Source organism: Rhea americana, unplaced genomic scaffold, assembly GCF_003343005.1.
Source record: "Rhea americana isolate MKP2758 unplaced genomic scaffold, rheAme1 scaffold_14, whole genome shotgun sequence".
In the NCBI taxonomy this organism is placed as follows: Eukaryota; Metazoa; Chordata; class Aves; order Rheiformes; family Rheidae; genus Rhea; species Rhea americana.
The window spans coordinates 4,614,582-4,641,472 of record NW_028185483.1 but is presented as its reverse complement, the minus strand read 5'-3'; the positions used below and the strand labels follow the sequence as shown (position 1 = coordinate 4,641,472).

General features: G+C 37.6%; 1 protein-coding gene across 1 annotated transcript in view; it reads left to right on the top strand.

Moving 5' to 3' along the window:
- IRS1 (insulin receptor substrate 1) overlaps positions 1-26,891 on the top strand; it is a 55,834-nt gene that overhangs the window by 4,440 nt on the left and 24,503 nt on the right. The window contains exon 2 of the mRNA XM_085298692.1: positions 5-246. Within this exon, the coding sequence (XP_085154818.1) occupies positions 5-223 (219 nt within the window). The 3' untranslated portion in view covers positions 224-246. The remainder of the gene's footprint in view (positions 1-4; positions 247-26,891) is intronic.

Sequence of the window (26,891 nt, the reverse complement as noted above, 5' to 3'; positions counted from 1 at the left end):
CGAGAACGGACTCAACTACATCGACCTGGACTTAGTGAAGGATTTTAACGGCCACCGCCGCCACCACCATCTCCACCCCACGCCGGAGGGCGCCGCTCTGCTCGGGGGGAAGCAGCCGCAGCAGCAGCCGACCCCGCCGGGCCAGCCCCGCGGCAGCAGCCACTCCAGCGACGACCTGAGCGCGTACGCCAGCATCAGCTTCCAGCAGCGGGAGGCGATGTAGGAGCTGGGCGCCGGCCAGGGAAGGTGAGCGCGCCRCCGCCGCCCCCGCGCGCGGGCGGGCCAACGGTCGGCGCGGGCCCGTTGGGGCGGCGCCGCGCGCCGGCGGGGGGGCGGGAAGGGGGGTGCAGCCCCGCGGGGGAGCGTAACGGCTCCGAGCGCCGCTGACGAACCGGGGCGGGCGGAACCGGCAAATCTCGGCGCGCTTTGTCGTCGCTCCGCTCACGAGAAGGCGGTTAGGTACCGTGAGGTGTCGAGGCGGCGGTTTGAGGCAATTCGTTATAAAGGCAGTTGCTGTAATCAGGTTGGCGTGGTGACTTTTGTTGTGGAGCGCTCCCGCTTGTAGCCTTTAATTTGCAAATTGTGGTAAGGTACGATGGGCTCACAAGGTGAGACGTTCCCTTCGTGCGGGAGATGCTGTGGAAAGTACTGCAGCCACGCAAACCCTTGGCTGTGACACACGAGGTTAATTTTTGCTGTTCGTTGTGATTTTAATATCTTCAACSCCCTTTAGTAGCAAAATGACCGCAGAGCGTAGCATCCTTGAAGTTTGGCTGCTCAGAAAATCTGAGCTTGCCTCAGCAACTGGAGTCTCGTCTGTGTAGTGTTATGGTGAGATTGTTTACAAAATACACTTGAATGTTCTTGTTGAGACAGATACGATTTTGTGGTTACCGTGTTACCTCATTTGTTTAATGTTTGGAATTACGTGTACTTTAAAAGTGCATGTAAAAATATGAACGAATTAGTTTACAGCATAGAGCTGGAAATAGGAAGCTCCCATTTTAATCCTAGTTTTGTGACTCTTGTGGCCAAGTGAAAGGCAGTTAACCATTCCAACTCGTGTTTTCCCGTGTGTAAAATAAGGCTAATGTCATCTACCTCACAGAGTTGTGGTGGGTATTAATCCAATTTTGTTTGCAAAGTACTTTTAAATTGATAAAGGCTTTAAAGTCTTCAAGGCATTATATTTATAACTTGTACTGATACTAAATATGGTCATTTTTTGCTTTCAACTGTATTGCAAATTGTGTAAGAAATGGTATAACCTGTGGCTTTGTCACTGGTGGTATTGACATGTTTTAAAATGAAGAGTTTAAGGAAAAATAATTTAAGAAAAACTGTCAGAGTGTTGCGTTTTGATTACAGGCGTTAAGATGAGTAGGAGCACAGTTGCAAACAATTCAGTGTTTTTGCTATGTAGAAACTCAGTGCACCACCTACTGTATATATCTTATTTAGAAGCTTGTGATGTGCAGTGTGTATGTGTGCAAGTCATTTTCTAAAAGATGAAAGAAGATTTTGCTGCAGACAAGTAATTCTCTGCCCTGCCCCACCCCCAAAACTCCCCAAAGCTGCTCAGGCATTACATTCTTGAGTATTTTTAACCTCTTCTAAGTTACATATTTCAGCAAAGATTGAAGATACTGGTTGGAATAATCACCTTAGTTTCCAAATTCAATTAAAAAAAATATTTTGCATCCACAGCACAAGTACTAGTAGGTAGCTGCCCTGAGAATTTTGTTACGACACTGTTGATTTTAGCAGTTTTTTACATTCTTGAACAGCAGCAATCATAGTTTYGTAAGTGGTTGTTATAATGAATATATCCAATGACAAACTAGAGGATGAATCTCATACCACTTTATTTCATTGTAAGTGTAATAAGGTTACTATAGGTATTACTCGTTCACTTTGTGTACAAGAACACTGAGGGAGTCTCAGTAAAAAGACTGGAATTGTATGTACTGTTTTCCGCTTTTATAACCCAAACAAAAGCAAAACATCTTTCCGTATTCTCTACTTAGCACTTGCTGCTCTTGCTTGTCAGAACAGTACAATTTAGGTATTAGTTTATTAGTTTAATTTCATAGTTCAAGATAAGGTTTAAGATCAGCAGAGGTATTGCTGGTCTGTTTCAAATGCTAACTGGTAGGAAATAATTATTTTCATTAATTTCTGATGGGAGTGTGCTGGCTGTCATGGTACTTTGCCTGGGAAGAGAGTTAAGCCGCCACACCCTTTCTCTGTTCAGGGATAGTCTAGACTATCTTTGTGATGCCTGCCATTACCCTATGAGTTTGTATTAGCCGGGGGCAGTATTATTGTTGCTCTGAACTTTTAGGGAGGGGATTTTCCCTAGAGGATCCAGTGTGTTGTGCTATAATGCATAGTAGTAGGAGCATCGCTTTTTTTTTCCTCCTCTGTTCTGTGCGAAGACTGGGGGGCATGTATGAGAAAAAATACACTGGAACACCAATAAACGTGTGCAAGAGTAAGAAAATATAGGTCTGTGGGAGAGCAGTGTCATAACCATTTGCTTACACAAATTTCTTAAAAGCAGTGTTTACTTTTGGTGTAGGCAACTTTAACAAAAGCTATGGCAAAGTTTACCATCATGGTAGTAGGTATGTACCCTGTGATTATGCTAGCATGTATAGGATCAGGATATAAAAGACCATTAGAGCATGCTGAAAAGTATTATGCAGATGTTTTTCAGAGTAGCATTGTGAAAGGTAATGTGTAATAGAGTACTTTCTGTTTGAAGGTAGTTCCTTTTATTTCCCCAAATTAGGATTGAACTAAACAGGTATAACCCTCCTGGGAGGCAGAGGAAGGGAGCCAGTTTAAAGTCATAGGTGGAGTTTTTAGCCATGTTTGTTCCCTCACTGTTTCCATTTTAAGGCTTTGTTAATTGCTTGTAGCTTTCCCACGTATTAACTCTTTTCCAGCTATTAACCCTAATCCAGCTATTTTTCATGCTGGATTTCTTGCCGTCAGCTGAAACTTTCTCTGCAAAGTTCAGCCCAACTAGCTCATCTATTGTTGAAATAATAAGGAAAATGATTTTTTGTCCATGTTAAACAATTTTACAGTTGTTTTTGACAAATTCTGATGCTTTTTTTTTGCTTTGGAGATGGAACTCAAGTTTGGCAGGGGATTTGGCCTGGTGTAGGATACACCTTATGCCGTTCTTGAGAAAATCTGCTTAGAGGTGAGTGATTTATAGGCCTGCAAATAGGCTGTTTGCACATGCCTGACAAAGTTGTTGAGCTCCAGTTCCCTGAAACTTTACGTGATGTTCTCAACATGCAGTCGAGTGGGCTCTCTCTTAGGCTCAGTCTACTTCACCAAGTGCTCCTCCTGTCAGGTGAGGCTGTTTGGGCAGTAGCTGAGGGTAGGGAGACTGCTTTTATTGTTTTTCCTTTAGGTGTATGAGCAATATGATAGAGAAAGGAAAAAGCTACTTGGTATATCTGTGGGTACAGCAGAGAGGTGAGAACATCTGGACATAGGGGCAGGAGAGGTGAAGCTGCAGGTATCAGAAAAAGGGGGCAGAGAAGGCAGTGTTTTTTAAGTACCTTTTCTTTGCTCTTCATCTCTTTAGTGACTGTGAGTTACTATCTATGCTTTTAATCTCAGAAGTGGCAAAGGGGCTACACCTGCTTTCCCCTCCTCCCACATACATAGGGAAGCCTTCTACCCCCCTGAGGGTGAAAACAATTTGGATAACTCTTCTATCCATTCTGGAATTTTTCTTATTCCAGATTGAAGATAAAGACCACAAATGTTTTCTATCCAGCTCCTATTGGGTAAAATAACTCTTGCTGCTTTGCTGCAAACTAGTTCCTCTCCTTTTCCCCACTCCCCAAACCCTCCAGAGCTGCTCAGGCATTATAGTCTTGAGTATTTTTAACCTTTTTCAAGTTACATATTTCACCTAAGCTTGAAGATGCTGGTTGAAATAATCATMTTGATTTCCAAATTTAATGATAAAAAATCTTTCGTTTCCACAGCATTCTTCTGCACTCTCAAATCCTACTGCTTTTCCTGTTGTGCATTCTTGGCTTTTTCCTAAGAGCTGTCCCTGTCCTAGCCTTTATAGTGCTCTTTCTTATCCTTTTAAAAGTGTAGCAGTTTTACTATTGCTTTGCATCTTTTTTTTTGTTTGTTTTTGATGTTTTTGTTTCCATTTGCTTTACATAATTGGGTATTGTGTGTGTCAAGCTGGAGCCTGTTTGGCATTTGGAGCCTACGATAGGTGCGCTTTTATGCTGTAGTTAGAAGGCTGCATTGCTGCAGTGGCCAAATCATGCTGAAAGACTGACATGAAGAAACAGAGCTGGTAACTAAAGAAGGGAGAGAGCAATGTAGGTGTAATTAATTTTCTTCCTGTTTAGGATCTTCCATGTATGAGCAGGTGTTGTGAATGTGCTTTTTACCTCCTTTTGGGATTATTACGAGGAAAAAAAAATAGTAGGGGTTTTGAAAATAAACAGCTGATATCTTGTCTTATGAGTAAGTAGTTGCAAAATATTCCAGGAAGGAAACCATTAAAGGTTGGCTCTGGAGGAACAGGAAAGGCTGTAGTAGGATGGTTGAATGAATTGAGGTATGTGGTTTTGATCTCTGGAGCTTCAAAGCAAAAACATTATGCCCCCCCGCCTTATTTCCATTTTGTTGATGAGTCTGAAAACTTGTGAAAGTAAGTGCTAATAACAGTAGATAGAATGTGTGTAGTGTGAGCAAGTAGTAACTTGGCTCACTCACAGCTTTAATAATGCTTATTTTACCCAATAACTTTTTTGTGTGTATGTGTGTGGTGAAAAAAAAATGGAATAAAGTACAATGACATCTGTAAGCTCATTATGCGTTTTGTCTGGCTCCAGTTAAAACAAAGAACTGCAGAGACAAAAGGCTACAATTTGCTTTTGACTTTCCCCCAAATGTGGTAAACAGAATTATTCTACTCATGTAATTCTTGTATAATATACCTGGAACTTTTTTGATGGGGTGTTGTTTTCTTTTTATCTTGTATNTAATTTTATATAGCTGGCTTTGTTTCCTTGTGTTAAAAACTTCAGGTGGAACAACTGAAACTCAGAAATCACCAAAACAACAAATGTACAATTAAACTAAATTTCTGGAGGGAGTGAAGGTTGTTTCCTAAACTGAAAGAATGAAGTTTGTAGTTTAGGGTCAGCACCAACATAAACACTAGTAAGTTACAAAAGATTTTCATGCACTGTGGCTGTTACTCTAGACAAAACAGTGCATTTCTTACGATATGCACATACCAATTTTTCTTCATGGCTAAATATTTGCCAAAACTGAACCTGTGTCTCCATATACTTGAATATTTGCAGTTCTCCTGTTTAACAGAACCAAAGCTTATAACTTATGTTTTTGGTTTTTGAATATACATGTGTGTTTGTGTACCTGTGTGTATATATATGTATTTGTAATTTAGACTAGACAGATTCCTTTAATCTAGTTACAGTAGGTGTTTACTGTAGTATTGTTTATTTTCCTTGATTTTAAAAACAGGTTTCTTGAGACTTGATTTTTGTTTTCGTGACTTAAAGAATTGGACTTACATGATTCATAAATCAGTGTAGTAGACGATATGGTACTATCCAGACTACTTTAGCACATAGGTTTCATATATAATCAATATTTAATTGGTTTCTGAATGTGATTTAATTTTGAAAATGAAACAGGGCATTACAGTGCAAGGATGATACTCATTCTTTTATCTAGCAACTGCTGAGAGATGGTATGTTTCTTTAGATAAAACTCTTAAATTCAGAATTACAACTCTTAAATGCAGCAAGCATCTGAGCAGTAGGAATGTTATTTGACCAACATCCTTAGTATGTTGTGTTGCTTTACAGATGCTTTACCGTAGCTGAAATTTTGATATTCATTAGGATTTAACAATTTATAATGACTTTATAAAAATGTGAAGACAGATACTGAAACAGAGATGAACTTGAGTATTCTTTTGTACAGGTCACTGTAACTGCATAATAATTTGTATGTTGAAGAAGGTTGTTCCCCCCCCCTCACCCCCCCAATTTATTGAAGCTCTAAAAGTGGGTATGTTCAGTACTGGTTATTTTACAACTTTTTTTTGCAAACGAAGTCACTTGTGAATGTAAGCTAGTGTCTAGTGATATCTAGTGATAGGAAAGAGTGATGGATATTCTTTTCCAAAACTAATTAGAAGATTGCTTTAATCTCTGTGTCAAATTTCATTCTAAACTATTTTTTATATATTATTGACAGAGTTTTCACATACAGAGGAGGAGGCTGGTTAAAGGACCCCTGATGTGACTAGAAGAGAAACTATGGGTTGCTGACATAAGATAATTGGGAATTAGAAGTGCTGACTGGGAAAGTGTTATGGAAACTCTACTATGGGAGGGAGATGGAAATGAGACATAGAGAGACATGACTTCAGGGGACAGAGACAGTGGAATGAATTACAAGGTACTAGTGATCTGAAGAGGATTGGCATGGTGGTCTGTAAAAGTTTGAGGATATATATATATATATATATATATATATATATATATGTAAATAAATGTAAAAAGCTTGGATATATGCAGTGAATTTTTTCTAGAAGTGCTCATCTGGCGTGTTTACTCAGTTTTCTGAAGGTGTTTTTACTTGTGTACTTTGCTTATATTCTTCATTACTGGGATATTTTAAGATAGATTACTCTACTTAGAAAGCATATGTGCCTCTTACTCTTGACGAGATTTTTTTTTTTAATAATATTTGGATATTCTTCTGACCTTAATGGAATGATATGCATCGCTAAGGTAAGTAGGATTGGGATTTTGYCTGCAGCTCTTCTGTCCTGAGCTCTTTGTCTTGTAACATCCCTGCCACAACCACAGCAGTAAACCACACGTAGGAATTTAAATTAACTACAAGATGAATAAGAATGAGTGAATTTCTAAACATGAAAAGTCTTGTTTTTAAAATATATAGAGAAAGGAAAATGATGTTTACGCAGATTTTTAACTGCACTATTTTGTTCTTTTCATTGTACTACTGAAACAGTTGTTACAAATCTGATTTAAAATGAAGTTCACTGGTTTCATTATTTGTCTTAGGGATTAATGAGTGTGAATTCCTATAAAACTTGATCTAAGGAAGATCTTGTAAATAAAAAAATTCAGTAATAACAGTAAACAAGTGTGATATTTTACAGCAGATCTTCTGTTTTCCATTTTGTGGAAAGAATTGCAAGAAAAATATATTATTATTAACAAATACAACTGAAATCCCAATTTGTCAGAATTCCAAAAGCTGGCTCTTGGTCGTCTGTATGTAATATGATTTGCTAGTGTACCTGTTCATCAAAGTGAATAACATTAATTCTATTTTTATATCATCTGTGTGTTTGGCGAATTGTGGTCCTGATGATTATAAATTATTAATTTGAATTCACAAGATGAAGGTAGCAAGGGAGAGACATCAATAACCTCAAGAAAATTCTCAAGTTTAACAGCTTTACTATCCACTTACAGAAATGATGGCAATATAACAAAAATTAAGGTGTGAACAGATAAAGGAGATTTAAATAAGCCTAGTACTCTTAACTAACTAAAAGATGCTTTGATATATATCTCTCTGATCATACTTGACGTATCTAGGTCAGGTTCTCTGAAGACTATTATTAGAGATTTAACCTTGGGTAATTTCAAATTGTGTTTTCTTCAGAGTAGTTTTTGATCATGTAGGTGGGACAGTAGAAGTTTGTGTAGAACTGTTTGTAATAATTTGGGATTTTAGTTAAAAGATCTAGCATCAGCTACCTGAATTGTTAGATGAAATGCATCATTCTTCTTGTGGTCTTACAGAAGACCTGTATACGTTTTGTCAAGTGTTGTAAAATTCCAGTTATTTGAAAGCTGAGGCTGTGCAAAAATGACCTATTACATTTTCAAATAAGATACACTTCAGAAAGAATGGAATTATATTGTGGAAATATTTTAGTCTTTACAGCTAGTAGAACTGTTGAAGTGTGCTTGTACGTTTGTACGCTCTGATGATATAGGATATAAAGATGTAGGCAAGTAGTAGTTTGGAAGCATCTACAACTTTAATTTGCTGTGGTATTTTTTGTTTCCAATCTGTGTAGGTTAGGTTTTTAAAAGTTACTGTGACATCTATGTGTTTGACAAGCTTTCTTTGAAACACTGAATTTAAAGAAATTCTTTTTTTCTTGTCTTGCTTCTTGTACCATTTCAGTGATCTGGCTTTCAGTGTGGCTCACAAATAGTTGTTAGATGCAAGTATGGGGCAGGAACTCCTGAAGCTGACTTTGCTGCTTAATGAAATACATAACTAATCTCTGTAAGGAAGCTTTTCTTCAATAGAATTGTTTCCTGAAGGAACAAAAAACTGGAGTTGAGGAGACTGTCAGTGATTGTATGGGTTCCTTCCGCCCTTACTTCATTGAATTGTAGACTTAAAAAACCAAACCCACCCGCCACTAACTAAACTCCTTAGAAGATATTGGACATCTATATGTAAGTAGTAACTTCCATATTTAAACACTGACCACCTCTGAGGTCAGAATAACTGTCCTTCATTTTGAAAAGAAGATTAGGATGTTAGAAAAGGATGTTTTAACCCCAGAAAACAGGAAAAAGCTAACTTGCATGTGGTATGACAAGTCCTTCATAGTGATGTTAAAAATATCATGTCTTGTCTTTTCCTGGAGGAGATACAGATACAGTAGAATGTCTTTTTCTGCACCTCTGTGTATTATGACATAGGGCTGATAGTGTCTGCTGCCTTCTCCAGTATGGTGCAGTTTATTTTTCTTTCTCTAATGGTGATGCCCAGAGAAACAAAGTTTGGCAAATTCTGCTCTATATTTTCTGTTGAATTGAAGGCTGTTGTTCTGTTTTCAACTCTTGCAGTCACAATAGGTAAATGATGGAGACATTGGCAGAACTGTGTTTGAAAGATGTGATTAATTTTTCTTCAGATAAATTTGTGCTTTTATAATTACTGATTCCTTTCCAGTAATTCTTGATTGCAAATTTGAAATTATTTGCTATTTTGAAGTAGCATAATACAGTATGTATGAGGCAGGATTCCATGGAATAACGAGGAAATAAACTARCAACTTGTTTAATCAATTGAGACTAAGTCAATGTTCTCTTACTTATTTTCTTTGGGGTACTTACTCAAAGGTATTTCCTTTTATAGTGTGGTAACATTTAATGGAAATAGCTAACAGCAGGTAGTCCAGCTTGCTTAGYAGTTGAAAGAGGTGGGACAACTAAGCTTGCCTTTGGAATTTTAAATAAATCTTAAAGTTAGATGGTGTATTATTTGTGTATTTTGGTTTGTTTTGGTGGAAATTAAGATCTATATGATGGCTAAGTGAAGGGGAAGATGAGTAATGCTCACCTTTTTGCAGTGACAATGTAAATTCAAAAGAACTATTTTCATTTGGTGAAAATGCAGGTGACTAACTGAAATCCTTATGAAGGTCAAAATCCATTTTGGTTGGGAACTGCTGTGTTAAAAGTGAAAAACTTGTCTCTTTTTACTTGTTACTTTTACCCTATTTCTCTTTATGATTGCTCTGCTTGCAAAGCACAGGCATGGTATACTGTTCCCTTCTTGTTTTGCTGTGATTTGGTATTTTTAGCGGTTGGTCTATTTTTAGTTGTCTGCATTGCAGAACAAAATTGATTTTTTTTCTCCTAATGATAACTAAATTGCAGAATAATAAATATTTGTTGCTCTTAGAAATGAGAGGAAGGTGCACAAGTACTTAATATCTCACTGCTTGATTACAATACCTAAAATGAAGTACATGGAAGAAAGACCTAGCATTTCTAAAGCTTAGATATCCTGAAAAAAAATCACAAATAAATGAATTTACTGCCCACTATGGTTCAGGAATCTCAAAAAGCAGGCTGCCTGCTGCATATCTAGGGTGTGGTTCTGCAAGATGTTTGGACAGATTTAACAGCTTGCTTTGCTGAAAAAGGTGGTCTCACCTCAGCTTTCTTTGTTCTCAACTGGGTGCTCCTGCTGTTTCTCTTGCACTGGCTCTGGGAAGGCAGGCACAAAACAATAACGCTTGCATATTTCAGAGTTACTTTTCTGCTGGTGTCGTGAGCTGAACTGGCACATGATGGGTCAGATGGACACAGGAGGCAGTGGAAAAGAAGTGTTAGTGGGGGAGAATGTCCGAGACTGACAGACAAGATTTCCTTGTTTGGTGGAAGCAGAGAATTTGACTTGGCCAGCCCACCTTGTGGATCTTCAGAGATCAGATATCTTGACCCATATTCTATACAAAATGGTAATTATAGTTAGGCTTGCTTATTATTTAGCAGCTGTTCCTATTTCCCCATTTTGCCCCATAACAGCATTCGGATTTCTGAGAAACAGCCAAATAAAACTTATGTTGAGGAATTTATTTCATCTAGGAAGCTGTAGGTTTAAAACTTCGAATGTTTTTCATACTGAAAGTTAATCTTTTCTGTTTTAGAAATAAGCTTATATTTTGACTTTGTAATCATCTAGTGAAGATGACATTGACTATGCTTTTAATTCTTTGAATATTTTGATATGGGTGGATAGCCATATGTGATATATATCCACCTTATCCATTTGAGGTAAAAAGAGAGGTGAATGAAACTACGTAGGCAAAAGCAGTGATAGAAACAGGGCAGCTCCAAACCTTCTCTTTTCCTTCTGTAACTGCTGTATGTTTCCTCCACCCACTTTTGGTTCTCAGGAGCAAAATGTAGAGAACGAGTATGTCTTTTAAAATCAGCATACTGAGTACTAACTTGTAGTTTAAATATGTAAATGATGAAATTTTAATATTAAATAGATTAACATAACTGATGAGTTTATATGTAAGACACTTGAATACTTTCAACAATTTTCTTAAAAAATGAAACAAACTTTCTAATTTCATTTTCTGTGTGAAATTTCTTTAGCAAACTCTGATACAAGGGAAAAGCCCTTCAGAAGGTGTGCAGGCATGTAGCTAGGGCATGTTTTTTCAGGCCTTTGAACTAGGTTAGGAATGTGTCTCAAGATGGAAGAATGAATGGTTATTTGGTACTTTTAGCTTCAGGGCTTGAAACTTGTAAGAGGAATGTTACTGTGTCATCAAAGCCTGTTTCACACAAGTCTTTGTTGAGCAGGAACTTGGAGAGTCTTTGTATTATCATGCACACAACAAAAACAGCGAGCCACCCAATTTGATCTAATTAGGCTGTGGTGTTGAGATGTTTCTTCAGTAGGAAGGCCCTGGAAAATGGAATGCATATTTTTAAATAGGAAATAACCTTTGGAGCAAAGGAATTGCCTACACAGATTTACCAGCTTAATAAAACTCTCTAATTTTACTGATGTAATTCCCTATATGCACATTCCCCCCTTTTTCCCCCACCTCCTCTCTTTGTAGTGCTTTCTCAGGAAGGGAATAAATATTTACATTTCTCTTAAATTCTGTTTTGACCCTGAGGTGATGGTAACACATCCCTGGAGGGAAAGGCAAGTTGAGGTTTGGAAAGCAGGGCAGCTTGGGCTGAATTACTTTTTGTAGTGTTTTCTCAAAAATAAACCTATATTCAGAGCTAAATGTGCTTTAATGTGTTACTACTATCTAAAATAAGAGCCACTCAGTGGATGTAACTATCAAAGTCTAGTTGATACTGTCAGAGTCTAGTTGGAGGCCTGAAGCTAGCAGTGTCCTCCAGGGGTCAGTATTGGGTCCATCTTGTTCAGCTTACACATCATTGACATAGACGAAGGGACAGAGCGCCTCCTCAGCAAATTTACTGATGATACGAAACTGGGAGGAGAGGGCTGTGCTGCCATCCAGAGAGACCTGGACAGGCTGGAGAGTTGGGTGGAGAGAAACCTCATGAGGTTCAACAAGGGCAAGTGCAGGGTCCTGCACCTAGGGAGGAATAACCCCCAGTACAGGCATGGGGGCTGACCTACTGGAAAACAGCTCTGCAGAGAGGGACCTGGGAGTTATGATGGACAACAAGTTAACCATGAGCCAGCAATGTGCCCTTGTGGCCAAGAAGGCCAATGATATCCTGGGGTGCATTAGGAAGAGTGTTGCTAGCAGGTCGTGGAAGGTAATTCTTCCCCTCCACTCAGCCCTGGTGAGGCCACATCTGGAGCACTGTGTCTAGTTCTGGGCTCCCCAGGACAAGAGAGACATGGAACTACTGGAGGGAGTCCAGCAGAGGGCTATGAAGATGATTAGAGGACTAGAGCATCTCTCCTATGAGGAACGGCTACAAGAGCTGGGCCTGTTTAGCCTGGAGAAGAGAAGACTGAGGGGGGATCTTACCAATGTCTGCAAATACCTTAAGGGGGAGGGTGTCAAGAGGATGTGGCTGGACTCTTCAGTGGTGCCCAGTGACAGGACAAGAGGGCACAAACTGAAACACAGGAAGTTCCACCTGAATATGAGGAAAAACTTATTTAGTGTGAGGTGGACAAAGCCCTGGAACAGGTTGCCCAGAGAAGTTGTGGAATCTCCTTCTCTGGAGGTACTCAAAACCCACCTGGATGTGATCCTGTGTAACATGCTCTGAGTGACCCTGCTTGAGCAGGGGAGTTGGACTAGATGTTCTTCAGAGGGTCCCTTCCAACCTTGACCATGCTGTGATTCTGTAAAATACTTAAAAGAAATATAACCTTTATTCTAATGGACATGATTGTTGAAGTATCCAGAAGCTGAGTTTCAGGTGCTAAAAGCTTGTTTTGAGAGCAGCAGCCACTTCAGGAGATACAGAGGGAAACTTAGTTTTATTATAGTATATGAATACTCTAATTGCACAAGTATTTTATTCAACATTGAGTGAGATCAATTGAAACTGAAAAGATAAGAAAGTGGATTTCTTCAGTCTTTCAGGATAAAAGAGGATAAGAGTGAATGCTGCTAAATCTGAAATTTTGAAGTTCATAGTAACCCAGCCTAGTTAATTTCATTTACTAAATAAAGATGAGGCTTTTTAAAAATAAWTTGAAATTAAATGCAAAGTTTATTTTGTTAAGTGGCTTCCTTATGTATTCAACTTGTTTTTACTTAACTGATAACTAAATGCAGAATGTTTTAAAGTTTCATCCTGATTTCCATTCAAATGCAGCTTGACAAGTCAAAAATACAAAATTCAACCAATTAGTAAATAGTGACTTGTATTGCTTGTAAATAGTATGTCAAGAATCTTATGCTAATGATATTGTCTGACTAGGAGACTATACCAAATGCTAAATTAAAAGGCTATATTGGAAATCAGTATGATTTAGTAGTTATCACTCTGAGAATGACCATTAAGAACATAAAAGATAAGTTTCCTCATTTGCTAATTTAAATTTGATTATTTTAATCACTTTAATTAGAATTAATCCACCATGAAGTCAAGTGTCAGTGCATACATGATAATTAAATGTATTTGAACRGATACGATCATGCAGAAATAAAGTGTAGCTGGAGAAAAGACCTCATGTGAACTAGAGGAAGAGGTGCAGCCAACACATGAAATGCTAAGAGTCTAGAGGGGTGAGAGAAGAGGACAAAACCACAAGTACAGAGAAATGGTGATTTAATCTATTTGGAGATAAAAGTGACAGGCGAGTTACATGAGTTGGCTGGCCAGTTGTTGGGTCATCTGTAAGAGTAGTCTTGCAAGTTAAAGAAGGTGAAGTTGTGTGGGAAGGGGTACAAGGCATAAGTGAGTAGAAGGGGAAGTTGGAATAAAGCTAGGAAGCTCAGTTTTCAGTGGATGTAATTGGGCTTTAATGGTTTGAATGATTCATAGTCTCTTAGCTTCATAGACTGTTACAGAATCTTCAATGCAGGTATAAATGAAGTTATTTCTGATAGCATACTGATAGCATTTTAGAAATTGAAGTACTGAAAGGCATTGACGTACCAAGAATTGTTAGAGGGGAAAAAATAGTCTAAGATATTGGTAATATTTGCATAACCTTTTACTGAAGGAAGATTTGAATGGTGTTTCTTCTGCATATGACAGTGCTATGAAATATATTGCACCTTTGAGAGATGGAGGAGGATCTTCAATTAATGTGAATTGCCGTAGCCTACTTGCAGTCAATGGGACTAGGGCAACATACCTCATTTTAGAATGTGTCCCTTTAAGCTTAATCATGTTTTTTTCTTGTAAGTTTTTACTACAGTGTTCTGTTTGAATTAATAGCAAGTCCTAGTTAATTTTAATTAGCTATATTAAGAGTTCTGAAGTATTAGAAAATGATCCATAATTTGACATATAATTTATTTCCTATTCTGGGTATTTAATCTTTTCCAAAAATTCTTCTCTTGAAGATTGATAGGACATTTGATTTGTTTTGATGCAAGTTTGTTTATCTTTGCATTAGTTACAATAGCTCATCAGCTTTTATCCTTTTAGCAGATAACTTTGGTCATGTTAATGGTGCTTTAAAGATCTGGGTTATGTTTTAGCTTTTGTGTTTAGTTGAAGAAACAGGTAAAAGCTAGAGACTACTAGTAGTATTGCTAGTAGTAGTATTGTTCGGAAGAAACACTACTACAATACACTTAATCATAGCTTTTGTGTATAGGACTAATATTGTTTCTCTAGCTTTGCATCCCTGTCTGTGTTTTTAACTGTTGCACTGTTTTGGTAGCTCATTACTGATCTTCTGTGTACATTTTAGAAGTGTTCTTTTTGTAGTTTTGTTTAGAAGAGGTTGTTTTGTTTTTGGTGAAGTCAGGAGTAATACCACTCACTGTTTTCAGATTTGTAGCTTTTTTATCTGCATGTCTTATACTTGCAGCTTGTACTGTTTACTCTGTTACTCTCTCTGATCTGACTCTTTAGATATGCTAAGTTTATCCAGGTATGGATGGCAGTTTTAAGGCCAGAAAAGAATGTAGTGAGTTTGGGTACTTGTTCCACTTAAGGAGCTGAAAGTAGGGTGCAGTTTCCCTTAAAGCTTAAAGCAATTGAAGGCCACTCTCCTGTTGCCACCTGCACTTTTGTGAAACTGTATCGTTGGTGAGATATAATCTTGACTCTTATGTCAGTGATTGTGTCAATACTTTCCTTTGTCGGCCAAAACCAAGGGTGCCCTCAAGTCCTTCAGTCTGAGAAGCTTTTACAGGTGTCACAGGTAAGTGGGATTAAAAGATCTGGTGTTGCCAAATCAGGTTTGCTGCTTCAGCTCTTTCTCAATGTACCACTTTAAAGTATGAATGCAGTAGAGGTGCATTTATGCTTTTAGAAAAGCACTTGTCTGTTATGGCTTGTTTTGGCTCAAGTGAGGAAAAAAAAAAAGTTGTATATAAGAAAAGGCATCTTTCACTGGGAAAGCTGCATCCACTACTATAGGATTCGTGTGGGTATAGCTGTCTGTCATATTTTCAAATAAACCTTCTCCCAACAAAAAACACACACCGACAAATTAGCCTTTCTAGTCAAATAAAACCACAAGTATGTGGAAGACTTCAGATGAACATGAAATATATATGTAATGGCTTTATGCAGATGTCTTACAGACCTTCTGATGTGCTTCCTCAGGATGTCAAATGAGAAACTTCCAGGATTTCCACTTTTCTGGACCCAGTTCTAGTTCAAACTTAGTGATTGTAGAGGAGGGCTCATTAAATAGTTGACTATGATAGAAGCATCAGTCTCCCTGAAACATTTTCTGTTGATAGAGTAGTGAGGCAGGTAAGTCTAGAGAAGATTTTTTTCTTTTTAAGTAAGACTGGCCTGTTGATCCCTGTGGTGTGATACAACAACTCTGTGGATATTGTTCAGCAGATTAAGGTGCTTTTYAACTATTTGATGAACTTCTAACATTATGATCATCTTTAAGAAGTAGCTGTCTCTTAAAAATAGCTCTATCCTTCTGCTCCATGGAATGTTTCCAGCTGTATTTTGAGTACGGTTTGGAGAATTGCAGTGCTCCAGGAACTACCAGCATCATCTGTAGCTTGACATTTTTTCCCCTCAGATTTCTTTAGCTTTGTGTTTTAAGCCTGTGTTAAGAAGTGTTATTGAATTTTGTTTGTTTATTTAATACTACTGTGTCATTTATTTGGGAGCGAGGGCAGGGGGGGGAGGAAGGTTAAAGTTCCTCCTTACTGCCTCCCCTTCTCTCCAGTGAAATTTTTGATTGTTCTATTTCATGAGTCATTTTCTGTACAGCTGAAGTTAATTTAGTGGCTCATCCAAACAATGACTATTTTCTGAGCAAGGAAGTGAGGGATACTTTGTTCTTTATGCCCTCTCTCCTCCCCCCTTTTTTTTTATAAAAGTGTGTTGTAGATATTTCTGAAAATTACGAAAAAAAGCACAGACGCAGGTTTCTTGCATTTTCATAAAAAGAAACTTGAATTTTGCATGAACTTGACTTACTGTGTTTATTTTTTGTACCTCTTCTCCATAGACTCATGAAAATCCACCAGTCCAGATAGATGAGAAGTTTTCTTCCACCTTAAGGGGCTCTGGCAGTGCAATTTTGGCACCTTTTAGCCAATATGTTTGTCTGATAGGATTCCCCCGGGTTCATTATGCTTTAGCAAGTGAAGGTGCACACTTTTAGTTTGCCATCTGGTGATTTATTATTAGCAACAGTAAGGAACCCAAAAATTAGAAAACCAGGACCAAAATGTTCAACGTCTTGTTTCAGGTGTTTAGTATAAGCTCAGTTTAGTTATGTTGTGCAGTGGAATCTCCTTCCTAAGGGCCAGTCCAGTCCAGCCATTCAGCACTTGCAGCAGCTTTGCGTTCTGTTGGGAGACGGGTTTCCGCAGGGTTTCTTCCTTGCATCTGCAGTTGCCTTCTGGATCTATTTGCAGCTGGAATTTCAACTGTCTTARAAAATTAAGCTCAGTTTTGATTCCTCTGTATCACAGTTACATTTTTAAGTGAGGTTGTACTTTACATCATTATCCTGGGGGCAGCAGGAATAGCTGACTTTTCTGATGTGTTTGCGCACTATGGAGGAATTCTACCCATTAAGAATTCAGTAACAACACTTCAATTTACTTCAGTGGAGCAGAGTTTTCTCAGTATTATAGACAAATCAGATGGATGTGAATAGCATGTGCAATGCTGTATGTCCAGAAATGCTCTTTTTCAAAAGTTTGTTATCAGAGTTTAAAAGTTATAGCAAATATTAATGAACTTTTTTCCTATAATTCTCTCCTACAGAAGTGTATATATGTATTATAGTGAGAGTTATAAGCTTTGTGATATTTGAGTTAATTTGCTGAAGAGCATTGTTTTCTGAAGAAAAAGGATAATCATAGATTTGAAATGAAAATCACTTGTGAAATATTTCTGACGTGTGTCATAGATTTGTAAAATCTGTTTTATACACTTCTGTTTGAACATACAGTATTCTGATTTGGCTGAATAAACCCAAGCTATTGTGCGTCAGTATCCTGACACACAAGGCTTTGATTAAGCAAGAAAAAACTTTGTGATGTTAAGGGCTGGCCTGTGTACAAACTTGCACAGAAAAACAAAAAGTGTGAATTAAAACAAGTCAGCATTTTAATGCAAGTGTTTTAATACCGTGCATAATAGTGATGGGTCTGGGCAATGGAAAGCCATGGGATAAAGCAAACTTTTCATCCCTTCTCCTTTGGGGAAGATGCCGAGACATTCAACAGCAGATTAATCTTTTTACAACTGTGTATAATTTTAACTAGAGTATGTTCAGTCACTTTGTTTACTTATGTGAGCTGCAGGTATGAACACCTATACAATGTTCCATAACACTAAATGAGATCTTTCCCCTTCCTCTTTTTCATAAGACTTTTACGTTTTTGATCACTGTATATGACATTATCTTCATGTGTGTGAATTGGGCTGCTACTCTGATCATGGCATCTTTGATTTGGGCCTATTCTTCCAGCTGTATATCTAAATTCTGTGAATTAAGTATTTAAAGATTTAAATATTTATACTWATATTAATATAAGTATATATTAATATAGTATTCTTCTTGCCACCTTCCCAGTCTAGCTGTTGTGAAGAATGTTATATTTGGAAGTAAATACTATCTGCTATCCTTTTTTTGGCCTTGACTTACTGAATTTTCCTTCACCTAATCCGGTATCATATGTTACTGTAAAGATCACTTTCTTAGCTTGTTGGTCAGCTATATTTATTCTCCTTCTGTAATCCACTGATGACTTCTGTTTTCTCCACTGCATCAAAAATAAATTGCTTGTATGCTTTTGAAACCTTTTTTTTTTTTTTTTTTTTTTAACGTCTGAATATTCTGAGACTTTATTTATTTATTTATTTATTTATTTATTTTTCCAAACCTCTTTTTTTTTTTTTTTTTCCTACTTAATTTGTGCCTTTTTTTCCCTCTGGTGCTGCTCATCTCTTAGAGGAGTCCCCTTCTCTGGAGCACTGCTTGCCTTTTAAGTTCTTTGATAGACATCATGCCGAAGAAGAAGAAAGATTTATTAAAGCAGGTACAATTACATAAATGTCACTGAACAACCTCTGGACAAGAGTGAGTTTGTACTCTGTCAGTTCAGAACATGGGTGGAACTTGTATATGACTCCACTAGACTTCAGGCATACTTGCACACCATAGTATCACAGCTGCTTTTTAGACTGTCATGGCTGCTCAAAGAATTATTCTTACTCCTGCTCCGATGTTGCCACCTCTTTTACCAGAGTACAAGCATTCCATGTAGCTGAGTAAACCGCTAGATCAGGAACCCAATCCAGGTTAAAACTAACCTAGCTAGGGGAGGGGAGAAATAAAGTTTTAATTCACATCCAGTCCGCTCCTACACAGTCCCTTGTGCTTGGGCAAAGGAGGGGATGCTGTGTGTGGAAGGGATATTTCAAGTAGATGGGGACATTTAAGACAGCAGCACTACTGGCTTGTACTGGCTTAAAGTAGACCTGAAACTATGGTTTTGTTATCCCTGCAACATATTCATTCAATTTTCACAGTACTTATTTCATTGGGACAGGACAGTAACTGTGCCTCCAGGCACTATACTGATTGCATGAAGTAGAAGAGATTAGATCTTTTCCTAYATTCTAGAAAGTTTCTCACTATAGTGCCTAGAAGTGAACCTTTTCCAGTTTTGGTATAAAATTAAATAAATCATCCCGTCCTTTATGATAAGAGTCTAGTGTAATTCGTTTTTTTTTTTTGTTTTTTTTTGTTTTGTTTTGTTTTTTATGAAGCTCCAGGGCTTCCTGGCTTTCAGAAGGCTGTTGTCTGTCATTTGGTCCTGTCTCTGCTAGGTCTGGGATGCTGTGGAGTATCTGAAACTAGGTACCTTTGTTTAGAAACCTGAGTTTCTTCTAAGGAGTGTTAATTAATCTAGTGATTTTTCTGTCTTTCAGCTGTGGAGAGTGTTTTTTAGGACAAATTCCAAATCTTTACAGAAATGGGAGTGATTGTGCTGAATTACATAGTGAGTTTTTTTTGTTTTGGTTTATTTTCTTTTGAATAGCTATCCTGAAAGGATATCTGTCTTCTCTGGAGTGCTTGGGGTCAGACCGGAAACATAAAATCTCTTGCCCCTTGGGAAATCTGTTACTCTAAGCTTTCCTTAACAGTTAGCTAATAGAGCAAATACGATGTTTGAGATTTCTTCTATAAGCCTATCATCATCAACAATGGATAAACTGGCAGTTTAAGTTGCCCAACATATGACTTTAACATGCAGCGAACAGATTAGCCATTTATTTGACCGTTAAGTTGGGGGGGGGGCAGGAAGGAGGAAGGGGAGGGCATTTTTTAATGCCACAAAGCAGATTATAGCTTGTATTTCTAAGATTGACAAGCAAGTATTTTGGTTTGGACTTTGTAGAATCTTGTTACTTATTTGAAAGTTAAGTAAAAATGAGTGTTTAACTGTTGTTGTGGAAGGATGAAACACTTAAAACTCAAGGCATTCTTTCAAACAGGGAGCAATAAGGATTTCCCTCTAGTCCTATTTCAACACTAGAAAGATGGGTAGAAGAAGTTTTTTTTTTTTTTTTTTTTTTTTTTTACAGAAACTTTTTTTTTTTTTTTTTTTTTTTTTTTTTTTTTTTTTAATCTTTTCAGGAAATGTCAAGTAAAGAATAGGTCCCAAAGACCAACACTACTTAATGAAACTTTAACTTAAAATGCGAAAACCAGAAATTCTTATCTGGAATAACTGATGGGTGGTACTGTCACCTCTGTAGGGGGCCCAGCAGGCTGAATTTGAAACCTATAACCACATCATCAAAGGCCTGTAGCCTCAAAGACACTGAGTATAGAAACCCTGCCACTGTAGTCCATTGCTAATCATTAGCCATCTGAATATTAATCTGATTTATCATCATAATAGTGAAGATGTATTTTTAAAGCTTCATTCTGTACAGGATGGTGGCCACTCAAAAAAGTGGGAGAAAGAAAATACTCAAAACCAAATCCAAGCAGTCTTTCTTGTAAAGTTGTGTGTCTTGCAATAAAGTCTTCTAAGCATAGCTAAAGATTAGAAGCCTTGTTGTTTGGAAGAAAGTTCTCTGATGTGGATGTAGGAAGGATTTTGAATAGTTATGCAACTGCAGCTGTATGTTCATTAATTAATGAGAAATAGTCCAGCTGCATCCTTGATATGTTGTTGCACGTGCCACTCATGACGTATTGACAAATATCATGCTATTTCCCTGTACTCTGCTGTACTTATCTTCTATTTTTTTCTATAGAACTATAGATCTTCTGTGGCAGGGGCTGTCATTTTACCTTGTTTATTCAGTGGCTGGCACAGTGAAGCCTTCAACTGTGACTGAGGCTCCTGTACTCTGTTGCGGTGCAAGCAATACAAATAATCATCAGTGGTTATCACATCAGTTCCTGCACTGTGCTGGCTGGGCGTTGTCCAAATACGTAACATTCTGTCCCTGCTAAGTCTTCATAAACYCCAAATCAAGAAGCCTCACCTTGTTTACAAAACTCCAGTCAAGTTGTCAAGCTTTCTCCCCCTCCTCCATCCTAGTAGCTGTTTCTGCCTAAGCATGTCCAGAAGTGCTGGCAGTAGGATTTTTTTCAAGCCTGCATCGTAAAACTTATAACCAGGCATGTGATGTGTATACTAGCTTTCTTCCCTCTATGTTTAACTTTGAATCACACATGTAATTTCTTTCATTACCCTGTAATCTCTACTGTCTTTACTTGCTGATTGGAATTTAAGAATAACAGCTTTTTAAAAAGCACATCTTTCATTAGTTGATAAGAATTGATTCCTTTTTAACTTCAAGTCATATTTGGTTAAAAAGCAAATAACAGAGATGATCTGTCATCCCTTTTTTTTTCTCCCTAGAACCTTTCTATGGATTGTGTAGTATGCTTTGTATACTTTGTGAGTTACAAATGCAGCTTTTTCTCAGTGCGATGGAGGGGAGACTTGATCACTCTCCATAAAACAACCCAAAACTTAAACTTTTTAAAAAGGGAGAAAGGACTCCCAACTTTTTTGATTTTCTGACTCCATTCATCTGAATTTAAATCCTCCATATTTTCAGCAGTAATGAAATGATATTCAATTTGGGAGGTTCCTCTTTTGGGAGCACCTGAGAGACAGACTCCGCCAGATGAGACAACTGATGTAGTCAGGCAAAAGGCATCAAAATGCACAGCGTGATCATGCAGGCAGGGCATGAGGGAGAGCCACATTTAACAGACAGAAGTGCTAATAATGAGGCTTCAAAGAGAGCACACCCTTTCCTTTCACAGCTGTGCTCTGCCATGCAGAAGAGACAAGGTAGTTTTCAAGTTGAAGTTTTATTCATATCTTTGCCTTGGGGAAGAAGTTCAGAGAGCTTTCAAATTAACCTAGAATTTCAGAAAGGCAAAAGGAAAAGAGAAGATATGAGAGTAATTAAGAATTTTGATGCCAAACCCATCATTGTAAAACAGAGGACTTTTTATCCCATCTTGCACTTCAGGGGATAAAAAGGGGTTATTTTTTCTGTGTTTCCATTTACTTTATTCTTTGTTAATCTGTATTTGTATGAGTGTTTTTTTTTTTCCCCCTCACTGCCATTTAAAGATTGTCCCCTCTGCTTTTGCTGAAAGCTGATCGCTCAGCTTTAATGAAGCACAGACAGACAGTTGGGATATCTTTTTTGGACAAAACATTCAGAGCTCTTCTATAACTGAAGTCCTTTTTTGTACAATAAGAGTATAGCTTTGATTTTGTATATTTTTGAGAATGGCTTTTTCCCCTTGCCTATGAATCCATAAGCTGCAAAGGGAACTGGATATACTTGTACCGAATTTGCAATATAGATCGTAGAGTGTGTTTTGGAGTGCACATGTTTGGCTGCCTGTGAAACCACTGGCTGTGAGTCAGAAGGCACTGAACGTTGTTTTCATAAGTGTCCTTAAGGATGAGGTCATGGAGGTGATGGAAAAATGTTTCAGTGTTCTGAGAAGCAGCAGAAGGGTATTTCATGTGTTGTGAATAGGTGACCAGTGGCTATAGGGTACATTTCAACTTTGTTAGCCTGTATCAGTCTGAAAAAACATTTTGGATGAACTAACAGAGTAAGAGTTATATATGTATAAGGCAATTTAAAGTTCAGAATTACAGGAGACTTCAGTTTCTGTGCAACTTTTTCTTTCATTTAGTCTGTGGTCCTGTTCCTTGCTTTTCTAAGTTAATTTAAAAATATTATAGAGTCACTTTTTAACATTTTTAGTTTTAGAAATATCACTTTTTCTTTTAGATTTGTTAATTTTTTGTTGTGAATTTAGACACTTTAAAATGGCTGAAGTCAAGAACTGTAGCGTCACAAAATCTAAGGAGCACAGAGAAACTGTTAAATGAGGGTTTATTTGCAGCTTAGCTTTGCTTTTCCTTTACAGTTATTTAATGAAAAGGCTAAAGTAGCTAGTTGAGAGACAGAATGAAAAATATCTTTTTGGAAGATGGTGCTACTTACTCAGCTGACTTGGATCCTAAGTTGAAAATATGACCTTGTTGATCATTAAATCTGAAGAAAATACCTTGCTGGGTGAGTGCTGGGACCATTTTGTTTGAGCAGCTCACGGCTCACAGCCTGAAACTCCTGTGCCCCAGCTGGGTAAATAGAGCAAAGTTCAGTCTCGCCTTGAGCTAGCTGCTGCACGCGGTCTCTGCTCCCTGAGCCCAAATGAGTTCCAGCTGCAGCCTTCATGCTTTCCTGTATGTGACTGTGTAGAGCTAGATCATGATTTTCACTCTGCATTGTATTAAGGTGTGTGCTGTTAATATTCTAATTTATTTTAAAAACATCCCAGCACATGTTAAACCTKGCTGCCATACAGCTGGTAGCTTTGTTGGTGCTTCTGTTAGAGAGGCCAGAAAGAGTTTCAGGCAAGTAGGAGGAATCAGCCGTTCAAGGAAAACCTGTTCTATGGATAAATGGGGGATTGCATTCTCTCGAGTCAGCACAGAATGCCTCTAAAGAACTAAATTAACTCTTCTTTTTAAGTGTGCAATATGTTCTTTAATTACTACAAAATATATGCTAGCTATTTCTTTTGCAACTTGACAATTTATTTTAAATTGTAATTGTTTTTCTTCCTCCAATGACTTGCTAAAATGCATACCCCTTGCTACAAAATGCCACTTCATCAGATGACCAACTTTACATTCTTTCTGTGTGAACCACATGACTTACATTTCACCAGAGCAGGTGACAGAGCTACCCATAGTAGTGGAAGCTTGTGTGTTCCACCTCTGTGAGCGTAATTCCTGGTGGGATCTGTGCCCCTTGCAGTGAAATGTATGGTCCAAGTTATACCTGTAATGTCAAGGTTTAGTATTGTTTCAATGGCAAAACATCTTTTCAGCACATACATTGGCTGAAATAGATACGCTATTATGCCCTCTCTCTAAATGTGTAGTAGTTTGATCTAGCAGCAAAGAACATTAACATTTCCATATTAAATATTCTTAAAGAATTGACAGAACAGTGTATTTTAATCTTGTTTAAAATTCTTGGATGAAACTGTTTTTGAGTTTACTCATCTACACTGTGTCTATTATCATCATAGTCAGGCATGACCAATTCGTAGAAGATGTAAGGCAAAACAGATTATCATTTTAGATTCACTAAACTGTCATCATCATGGGCTTCGACTTAATAATTTAATGCCATAATAGATGAAAGTGCYAGTTCGGAGAACCTCAAATTATTAATTAATTCAAATGGAAAAGAACAGATATGAATGGAAACATGTCAACTGAGGATAAATGTGACTTGCACTTTACTGTCTGGTCTGAGATTGGAGAGTAGGCTGGCCACTTTCTGAAGATGGTTAGGTGGACTACGTTTAGCTGAAACATTCCTGATGTTCCTGAGGGAGACTCTCAAAAACCTTTAAAATAGATGTAGAAGTGTTTCTCTGTGACTGTGGATGGAGGTATAAAGCAAGAAATATCAGAAGTTAACAGTGCAGCTTTAAGGAGGTATCTTCATTTCAATTGATTTCATTTTGGAGCTCTTCAGTTTTCTCCTACAAAATACTGTGTATTTTAAAGTGAGTTTAATTTAATGTTTTTAATGGCTAATGCAGTGTAGAGAAACCAAAAGATCTGATCTAATGAATGGAGCAGGGGAGTGGAAAGAGGAGAGATATCAACTATAATATTTGACACATAATCATTGCCTGTCTTAAACAGATTCTAAATGTTATGTATGGCCTCTGCTTTATGTGGGATGAGTTGCTTTTCAGTGGAAACTCGATATTCATGCCAAAGTAAATGTGATAGCAGTCTTTCTGCTTTATTACGTTAAACAAATTTGAGATGTGCAGGGTAAAGAACTTAGAACTGAAAGTCTGACTTAGCATATGCCAGTATCTAAAATGTGTATATACTGGCGGTGTGCTTGTTATAAAGTAGTTTTTGTGTATACCGTTCTCAAAATGTTTTTAAAATAGTTTCTACATACAAAAGTTGCAAGGAAATAAAACTTCAAGAAATGAAGTAGAAGCTACATCAAGCTTTCAAAGTGAGTGAGTTGTCACTTAGGATATTCATAAGATAAATGCAGATATAATGTGAAGTTAGCAATGGAATTTTAATGTTTTCTTCAATTTTTGAAATTGTATTTAAAGTTTTCTGATGTCCTATGTGATCAAACTAGGCAGAACAGCTGGAGTTGGCCAAGGCAGGAAATGATTTGTGGGATGAAAGGAAGAGTATTTTAGAATAGCTTTGTTTTACTGAGTTAACTATTTGCATCTTTAGCTTAAAAATGTAAACAGACCATTTAAATGCAAAAATATTTAAATCATAAGAAAGGTAGAAGATAGAAATTAAATAGGAAAGTTTTTTTTTCCAAAAGAACTTTATCTTTTAATAACATTAAAAAAAGTTTTTATTTAAATATTGAGGCAAACACCATTTCCTATTAAGAAACAGAAAATTAGGGGCAAACTTGGTGAGGAAATGATGAGGCCTAATCTTCAGCAGCTGAATTGAAATAGTTTGCTTATCCTGACCAGAGGAAGTTGATACTGCTGATTTCTTTGGTCAAGATTGAGAGGCTGCAACAGGCAGCACCATGTAGATTAATGCTTCAAACTATTCTTCCTAAGTAGGCACTGTAGTAGTATTAAAATTTACTTTGTAAAATTTGGTATTACAGAAATCCTTCCTTTTCTTTTTTCTTCCACAAACTTATTACTGCTTTCTGTGTTTTGATAGTCTTTAATTAGCTCTGTATTGTGAAATATCTTCCTCCTTCCATAGGCTGGTTAGCCTTTTTTCCWCTGTCTGGAAAACCAAAGGCCAGCTGTTACTCCTTACGGAAAAAACCCTTTGGCCTCTAATGCTGGTGGAGGAAGGGGGAGAGAAGCTGAAGTGTAACTCTCTTCAACTTGCAGGCAGGAAAACATTGCAAAGAGATTTCTCATTTGTATGGAGGTAGATTATCAGCAGCAAAGTCATTTAATACCTCTGCTTCCCATGTAAAAGTGGAAGTATTTTATATTTCTTTCTCCTGGAGTTTTTTAAACATCCAGCTATTTGGTGACAGATGTATGGAGAAAATGCCAGTGGTTTATTCAGCAGAGCAGCAGGTGCCTAGCTGAAAAAAAGCTGAGAAAGACAACTGGCATGGCTTTTTTCTATGTCTCTCTGGATGTCTACAACTTTGGTATCCTTCTTTAGACAGTCTTGGTTTTGGAGAGCGTTTGTTGTGGTCTCTGCTAATCTGTGTATTCAGTGTGACTTTGCCCAGTTACAGAGTCTGTATTAGATCCATTACTGGTGCCATGATGTTACCCTGGCTCTAACCAAGCATCGTGTTCTTTTATGTTGCATTCTGTCCTGCTTTACATTCTGCTGTGGAAAATGGAGTTAAGATGAGGGAGCTATTCTAAAGGACAAATATCAGACARTTTGTCTATAAATGGAGGAATTTCATCAGTCTTGATGAAAGTGCAGGGCTCTAAACAGCACTTGAAGAGTGGAACACCCCACTGATACTATATAGCCCAGAAGCAGTTATTCTGGGCTCCTATGAAGGAGCATTCTTAGCATTCAGAATTTCAAGAAAAGAAAGGAAATTCCAGCTCCTACCCATCACCTAGTCCTAAATGGAGGATTCTGCAGCAATAATAAAGGTTTTTTAAAACAGATCTGTTGAACAGAGCATTCAGAAAATTACTGCTTTAACCACATTAGGAGAGGGAAGAGCAGATTTCAGACCTAAATCTGTTGGAGTAAAAAATTAATTCAGACTTTGAAATCTGGAAGTGGTGGTGGTTGTTGTTGTTGTTTTTCCCTTCAGTAAATAGGGTATTTCCGAACTGATACATACAATGTGCAAGTTTTTTGAAGAATACAAATGGAAAATGAATGTGTT